We start from the raw sequence: 9,135 nt of genomic DNA on the forward strand, positions 1-9,135 counted from the left end.
AACCCACCCAATATTTAATGACCCTAAACCCACCCCTCCCCGCCAATATAACTACAGGGATTGCAGGTTATGAGTCAACCCACCCAATATTTAATGACCCTAAACCCACCCCTCCCCGCCAATATAACTACAGGGATTGCAGGTTATGAGTCAACCCACCCAATATTTAATGACCCTAAACCCACCCCTCCCCGCCAATATAACTACAGGGATTGCAGGTTATGAGTCAACCCACCCAATATTTAATGACCCTAAACCCACCCCTCCCCGCCAATATAACTACAGGGATTGCAGGTTATGAGTCAACCCACCCAATATTTAATGACCCTAAACCCACCCCTCCCCGCCAATATAACTACAGGGATTGCAGGTTATGAGTCAACCCACCCAATATTTAATGACCCTAAACCCACCCCTCCCCGCCAATATAACTACAGGGATTGCAGGTTATGAGTCAACCCACCCAATATTTAATGACCCTAAACCCACCCCTCCCCGCCAATATAACTACAGGGATTGCAGGTTATGAGTCAACCCACCCAATATTTAATGACCCTAAACCCACCCCTCCCCGCCAATATAACTACAGGGATTGCAGGTTATGAGTCAACCCACCCAATATTTAATGACCCTAAACCCACCCCTCCCCGCCAATATAACTACAGGGATTGCAGGTTATGAGTCAACCCACCCAATATTTAATGACCCTAAACCCACCCCTCCCCGCCAATATAACTACAGGGATTGCAGGTTATGAGTCAACCCACCCAATATTTAATGACCCTAAACCCACCCCTCCCCGCCAATATAACTACAGGGATTGCAGGTTATGAGTCAACCCACCCAATATTTAATGACCCTAAACCCACCCCTCCCCGCCAATATAACTACAGGGATTGCAGGTTATGAGTCAACCCACCCATCTCTACACAGTACAATAGGACAGTGTTTCCCCATCCTGGTCCTGGGATACACTGTCCCTTCCAGAAGAGCCATTTTCCAGTGTCAGTGTTCTGAGGTGATGAAGCATTCTCCTCTCCAGACCTGGGTTCAACACCTATCTATTGAGAGGACCTGTTGCAATGGAACCAACAGAACAGTCTCAATAGTCTAGTTGAAAACCACATCATTTGTCACTCCAGGCAGACTCCAGCAATCACTCAAAGTATTTGAAAGATTTTAAATAGCATTTGAACCCAGGTCATCTCCTGTTTGTCACAGTCACAACACTCACCAGTCTGCCCTACCAAACCTGTCTGAGGAGGGGTAGTCTGTGGTGTGGTCTCCATGGGCAACACACAACACTCACCAGTCTGCCCTACCAAACCTGTCTGAGGAGGGGTAGTCTGTGGTGTGGTCTCCATGGGCAACACACAACACTCACCAGTCTGCCCTACCAAACCTGTCTGAGGAGGGGTAGTCTGTGGTGTGGTCTCCATGGGCAACACACAACACTCACCAGTCTGCCCTACCAAACCTGTCTGAGGAGGGGTAGTCTGTGGTGTGGTCTCCATGGGCAACACACAACACTCACCAGTCTGCCCTACCAAACCTGTCTGAGTAGGGGTAGTCTGTGGTGTGGTCTCCATGGGCAACACACAACACTCACCAGTCTGCCCTACCAAACCTGTCTGAGTAGGGGTAGTCTGTGGTGTGGTCTCCATGGGCAACACACAACACTCACCAGTCTGCCCTACCAAACCTGTTTGAGGAGGGGTAGTCTGTGGTGTGGTCTCCATGGGCAACACACAACACTCACCAGTCTGCCCTACCAAACCTGTCTGAGTAGGGGTAGTCTGTGGTGTGGTCTCCATGGGCAACACACAACACTCACCAGTCTGCCCTACCAAACCTGTCTGAGGAGGGGTAGTCTGTGGTGTGGTCTCCATGGGCAACAGATGCAAAAAGTCCCAGAAATGTTGTACATTTGGTATGGAAATTATATTTTTGTGCATGTAAATGAATCATTGTTGGGTTGGATTCCATCATGGAGAGTAAATTAATCATTGTTGGGTTGGATTCCATCATGGAGAGTGAATGAATCATTGTTGGGTTGGATTCCATCATGGAGAGTAAATGAATCATTGTTGGGTTGGATTCCATCATGGAGAGTAAATGAATCATTGTTGGTTTGGATTCCATCATGGAGAGTAAATGAATCATTGTTGGGTTGGATTCCATCATGGAGAGTGAATGAATCATTGTTGGGTTGGATTCCATCATGGAGAGTAAATGAATCATTGTTGGGTTGGATTCCATCATGGAGAGTGAATGAATCATTGTTGGTTTGGATTCCATCATGGAGAGTGAATGAATCATTGTTGGGTTGGATTCCATCATGGAGAGTAAATTAATCATTGTTGGGTTGGATTCCATCATGGAGAGTAAATGAATCATTGTTGGGTTGGATTCCATCATGGAGAGTGAATGAATCATTGTTGGTTTGGATTCCATCATGGAGAGTGAATGAATCATTGTTGGGTTGGATTCCATCATGGAGAGTGAATGAATCATTGTTGGGTTGGATTCCATCATGGAGAGTGAATGGGTCTTGTGACTTACAGTATATCTGGTCTGATGTCTCTTGGGTTTGTTTACAGGGAACCCAACTGAATGGGTTTGGGAAGACGCCTCTTTTCCTCGGGTAAGTCATGCATCATGAAGGTAATATTAACATATCTTAAACTCACAATAACATGTGTGGACACGCAATCTTTCTTTCATATAGTCAGTCATATACTCTACCCACAGTGTAGTCCACATACAGAGCGCAAGGGTTCTATTTTTGGCGCAAAGGAGGCGCAAGTGTCAAATGCACGTTAATTTGCAATTTCGTCATGTAGAAGCAGGTATACTGGAATTTTCCAGCCCTAACGCCAAGTTCAGCAATTTACCTGTCTACCATCAGCTCCCTTGCACTGAAGTGGGAGGGGTTACAATTTTACAGGTGTGTCCTTAAAAACAAGTGCAAAAGTGACAATTTTCATGCAGCACTAATGGGAGGTTTTAAGACCCCCCAAAAGTAGGTCTTAACAGTAACGCAGATGATAATGGCAGGATTTTGAGAGTGGAAGCACAGCCTATCCAACCATGACACACAGAGTGGAAGCACAGCCTATCCAACCATGACACACAGAGTGGAAGCACAGCCTATCCAACCATGACACACAGAGTGGAACCGCAGCCTATTCAACGATGACACAGAGAGCCCATGGAAGGAGAGATGTGCCTTTTGTGCCAGTGAATCTCATATTTGGAAACATAAAAAAGGGATTGCTTTAATTTCATTAAAAACCAAGCATAGCGTCCCCTCCCCTTAATCAACGCTGGTATACCAGCATCACATAGGTGTGTCTTTTATCCAAAAGTAGCCTATAAATAAAGAGGTTTTAAATGGTCTACTGAGAGGGCTGTGACATGTTATGCCCTCATGCTTTTTCATTATTCACAATTCACATATCTGCATTTCGACTTGTTCAGAAGGCTATCCATCCAGTTTCAAAGAGCGCCCCCTTGTCCGATTACCAAAGACACTCCAAACTATTTAGTCGTCCTATAATGCAATATCAACAAGTGGATCTTTAACAAAAATCTGCCTCGCACATAAGCAACGATACGATTGACAGGAGCCTAATACTTTGTATAGACGTGCGAATGTTATGCGTAAAGATATTTAGGCCTACGTGTGCAAACAGTGCCATGGGACGAGAGAAGAGAGATATGTTTCTGACCCAATATTATTTAGAAATATTGTTTTTGATTTAAAAAACAACTGTATCGTTTTTGTTTAATTTGATTCTAAACCAAACATATTAAAGAGATTCACCAGGCTGTAATGTAATCAAAAATGTAATCTACGTAATCTCCAGAAGTAATTATTTAGTATGAGAGGGCCATAAACAATAACTAGTAATACTGCAGACTCTAAGGTTCAAATCTCCCCTATCTGGTAAATGTAGTTATAAATTGCTGAGGTGTAGTCACTTCTCAGGACACAAGCTCAAGTACACAATAACTAGTAATACTGCAGACTCTAAGGTTCAAATATCCCCTTTCTGGTAAATGTAGTTATAAATTGCTGAGGTGAAGTCACTTCTCAGGACACAAGCTCAAGTACACAGTACAAATGTGAAATATTTAATGTGATGTATTTCCTATTCAACAGAACGGTATGAATAAGGCTTGAAATGACTTATATGCTTTCTAAATATAGTATAGTCAATTTATCAACGACTAAGATTTCCTTATAACTGTAAAATACATATTTTAATCTATGGTGTCCACATATCCATTTATAAATGTCGGTTGGAACCGGTACCAGAACCACTCAGGTCCTCAAAACAGGGGACTTTACATCTATTGTTTAATTTTATACACTGTCTTTTTAGGCCTTATCAATAGCCTGGTGAATTGAATCTTGCTTATTGTCTACATTTGGTATGTCCATGTCCAGACTGCAATTAACAGCAAGCCTAGCCCCTATATTAAATGGCCTAGACCCTATATTAAATGGCCTAGCCCCTATATTAAATGGCCCAGCCCCTATATTAAATGGCCTGGCCCCTATATTAAATGGCCTAGCCCCTATATTAAATGGCGTAGCCCCTATATTAAATGGCCTAGACCCTATATTAAATGGCCTAGACCCTATATTAAATGGCCTAGCCCCTATATTAAATGGCCTAGACCCTATATTAAATGGCCTAGCCCCTATATTAAATGGCCTAGCCCCTATATTAAATGGCCTAGCCCCTATATTAAATGGCCTAGCCCCTATATTAAATGGCCTGGCCCCTATATTAAATGGCCTAGCCCCTATATTAAATGGCCTGGCCCCTATATTAAATGGCCTGGCCCCTATATTAAATGGCCTGGCCCCTATATTAAATGGCCTAGCCCCTATATTAAATGGCCTAGCCCCTATATTAAATGGCCTGGCCCCTATATTAAATGGCCTAGCCCCCATATTAAATGGCCTAGCCCCTATATTAAATGGCCTAGTCCCTATATTAAATGGCCTAGCCCCTATATTAAATGGCCTAGACCCTATATTAAATGGCCTAGCCCCTATATTAAATGGCCTAGCCCCTATATTAAATGGCCTAGCCCCTATATTAAATGGCCTAGCCCCCATATTAAATGGCCTAGACCCTATATTAAATGGCCTAGCCCCTATATTAAATGGCCTAGCCCCTATATTAAATGGCCTAGCCCCTATATTAAATAGCCTAGCCCCTATATTAAATGGCCTAGCCCCTATATTAAATGGCCTAGCCCCTATATTAAATGGCCTAGCCCCTATATTAAATGGCCTAGCCCCTATATTAAATGGCCTGGCCCCTATATTAAATATCCTAGCCCCTATATTAAATGGCCTAGCTCCTATATTAAATATCCTAGCCCCTATATTAAATGGCCTAGCCCCCATATTAAATGGCCTAGCCCCTATATTAAATGGCCTAGCCCCTATATTAAATGGCCTAGCCCCTATATTAAATGGCCTAGCCCCTATATTAAATGGCCTGGCCCCTATATTAAATGGCCTGGCCCCTATATTAAATGGCCTAGCCCCTATATTAAATGGCCTGGCCCCTATATTAAATGGCCTGGCCCCTATATTAAATATCCTAGCCCCTATATTAAATGGCCTGGCCCCTATATTAAATATCCTAGCCCCTATATTAAATGGCCTGGCCCCTATATTAAATATCCTAGCCCCTATATCAGCTATAGCCTATGTTTAACAATGTTTTTCCATATTGAAGCAATGCAACTAGAACAATGTGGACTACAAACATGTTCAATATATTTAGCAAATATGGGGCAGGCTATTTAATGAACTAGGCTATAACAGACTTAAAACAGACATAAAATACCATAAATACACTACTAGAAGCAACACATATTTAGGCATGGAGCACGTTCTGATTGACTCAACCTGTTCGTGCCACTGCCACCTACTACGTCCATAATTCCGGTTGTGAAAATAGCTCAAGTATTTTTGACCCACCCCAAAGCTGTAACGTTACTGCCAGTGCTAAGATTTACCATTGTGTTAGGTTGGTTCAAATAGGGCCCAAGTGTCATAAAATCATCACTCCAGCATTAACCCGTCTGTCTCCTTAGGGGAGGGAACCCGTTCACCGCAGTCAAGCTACGTCCCACAGTCACCAATGACCGCTCAGGCCCAGTCATCTAAACCTCCAGACCCACCCTCCGGTCCACCTCTACACTGGAGCGGCACCTCCAGCTGGGCATCACCCCATGCTGTCCCCCCTCCTCCAGGCGGATGGACCCAGGGCCGGACACTAGTGTACGGGACAACTTGACACTGTGGGCTGCTGTGCTGAAGATCCAGTAATTTCACTACTACAGATGCCATTAGAAATGACATTGTCTAATACACAGTTGCCCTACTGCTGCAAACGCTCTCCCTGAGAAGGTGGGAGGATTTATTTATGTAAACAGATGCACATATATAGATTTTCTAGACCTATTTTTGTCGGTGATGATGAGTGGCGACATACTACATGCGTTCTCGCTGGGCGTGTGTGAAAAGGAGTCGAGGAAAGCCTGAGATTGGGCCGTTGAAATATCAGAATGTATTTATGACTCTTTTTTTTTTTTTTTGCTTCAATCACTCGTCAAAAAATGTTAGTTGCCATAGGGCAGTAGATAAATGAATGTATGCAATACGGGACCTATGCATCACAATTTACGGAGGTCCTTATGGTAGTGTTGCTCGTTATTGTTGATGTATCTCGAATATGATATGTAAAATTGCATTGTTGCTATCATTACTAAAGACCAACTGCTAGTGACTGTCGAATAGAAGTATACTCATTCAAGGGAAGCGCACATCATTTTTCCCCCTCAACTCCTTCCAAGAAGTGTACAACGAATTTGATTGGTTGAGTGTGTCATTGTCATCTTGCTGATTGGTTTTTCAGTTAAGTGTTCATACAGTGCTGCTGTTACTAGTGGAAGATGTGAGACCTGTTTACCTTAACTCTATATACCAACAGTAATCATTCTGTGAAACGTCTCTCACCTGTCTGTTATTCAAGTAGCCCGGGTCATGTTCATTAGGCACCAAACGGAAGAAAGCAGACTGAAACCTTTGAGGGAAAAATCAACTGTTTTAAAATGTTTTCCCTTACGTTTCCTAATGAATATGAGCCAGTAGTGCTGTGGACATCCATTTTTAAAAGGACATGGTTAAATGGAACTCATAACTTCCCAGAGACCGTGCAGCCATTTTGCTTTTATCTTCTTTTATCTTCTTCCATTTTCAACCTAGTGGCTAATTTGATCATTTTTCTTTGGTCTGCCTTGCCTACTCCCTGAGTTTGGAACGTTGCTGTATGAAAATAAACAAATATACACTGAACAAAAATGTAAACGCAGCATGTAAAGTGTTGGTCCCATGTTTCATGAGCTGAAATAAAATATTCCAGAAATGTTCCATATGCATAAAAAACGTACTCCTCTCAAATGTTGTGCACAAATGTATTTACATCCCTGTTAGTGAGCATTTCTCTTTTCCCAAAATAATCCATTCACCTGACAGGTATGGCATATCAAGAAGTTGATTTAACAGCATGATCACTACACAGGTGGACCTTGTGCTGGGTACAATAAAAGATCACTTTAAAATGTGGAGTTTTGTCACAACGCAATGCCACAGATGTCTCAAGTTTAGAGGGAGTGTGCAATTGGCATGCTGACTGCAGGAATGTCCACCAGAACTGTTTCCAGATAAAATGTCAATTTCTCTACCATAAGCAGCCTCAAACATAATTTTTGAGAATTTGGCAGTACGCCCAACCGGCCTCACAACTGCAGAGGCATCGTGTAGGCGAGTGGTTTGTTGATGTCAATGTTGTGAACAGTGTGTCCCATGGTGGCGGTGGGGTTATAGTATGGGCAGGCATAAGCTACGGACAATGAACACAATTACATTTTATCGATGGCAATTTTAATGCACAGAGATGCCGTGATGAAATCCCGAAGCCCATTGTCGTGCCATTCATCCGCCGCCATCACCTCATGTTTCAGCATTGTAATGCACAGCCCCATGTTGCAAGGTTCTGTATACAATATCTAGAAGCTGAAAATGTCCCAGTTCTTCCATGGTCTGCATACTCACCAGACATGTCACCGATTGAGCATGTTTGGGACGCGCTGGATCGACATGTGCAACAGAATGTTCCAGTTCCCACCAATATTCAGCGACTTCGCACAGCCATTGAAAAGAAGTGGGACAATATTTCACAAGCTACAATCAACAGCCTGATCAACTCTATGTATGGAGATGTGTCGCGCTGCATGAGGCAAATGGTGGTCCCAGCAGATACTGACTGGTTTTCTGATCCACACCCCCTACCTTTATTTTTAAAGATATCTTTAACTAACAGATGCATATCTGTATTCCCAGTCATGTGAAATACATAGTTTAGGGCCTAAAGAATGTACTTAAATTGACTGATTTCCTCATATGTACTTGAATTCAGTCAAATCTTTGAAATTGTTGCATGTTGCGTTTATATTTTTGTTCAGTATATTTTACTGCTCGTCTTCTCGTTATTTCAACTCTTTGTCATGATAAATTGTTATTGTGTAGCCTAGTGGTTAGAGCATTGGACTAGTAACCGGAAGGTTGCAAGTTCAAACCCCCGAGCTGACATGGTACAAATCTGTCGTTCTGCCCCTGAACAGGCAGTTAACCCACTGTTTCTAGGCCGTCATTGAAAATAAGAATTTGTTCTTAACTGACTTGCCTAGTTAAATAAAGGTTTAAATTATAAATGTTATGACCAATAATATATGTTACTTCATGACTAGAAAGGCCAGGTTCATGACTAGAAAGGCCAGGTTACATGACTAGAAAGGCACACTGTTAATACACCTTTTAAAGGCAATTTTCCTGATGTTCGCAGAGATCACATTCATGTTCAACTCTGGATGCTCTGATTCTAATAATTAACTGGTTGAAAAACGGAATCCGGTTAGTTACAACTGGGGTTGAATTGAACAGGAACAGGGTTGTCTTCTACAAAGTGATTGGGCACTGATCTAGAGTCAGTTGAGCTGTTTAGACCATATGATTATATGGAAAGAGGGACCTGACCCTAG

At 42.6% G+C, this 9,135-nt stretch overlaps 1 protein-coding gene across 2 annotated transcripts in view; it reads left to right on the plus strand.

Moving 5' to 3' along the window:
- The window catches only part of LOC139402129 (BAR/IMD domain-containing adapter protein 2-like 1), a 92,886-nt gene extending 84,080 nt beyond the window's left edge, over positions 1 to 8,806 (plus strand). Inside the window, exons 13-14 of one of the 2 annotated variants that reach the window (XM_071146203.1) lie at positions 2,601 to 2,644; positions 6,127 to 8,806. In XM_071146203.1, the coding sequence (XP_071002304.1) occupies positions 2,601 to 2,644; positions 6,127 to 6,199 (117 nt within the window). In that variant the 3' untranslated portion in view covers positions 6,200 to 8,806. The remainder of the gene's footprint in view (positions 1 to 2,600; positions 2,645 to 6,126) is intronic. The other variant, XM_071146204.1, reaches the window with a different exon arrangement.
- The last annotated feature ends 329 nt before the right edge of the window (positions 8,807 to 9,135 follow it).

This window comes from Oncorhynchus clarkii, unplaced genomic scaffold, assembly GCF_045791955.1.
Source record: "Oncorhynchus clarkii lewisi isolate Uvic-CL-2024 unplaced genomic scaffold, UVic_Ocla_1.0 unplaced_contig_663_pilon_pilon, whole genome shotgun sequence".
Lineage (NCBI taxonomy): Eukaryota > Metazoa > Chordata > Actinopteri > Salmoniformes > Salmonidae > Oncorhynchus > Oncorhynchus clarkii.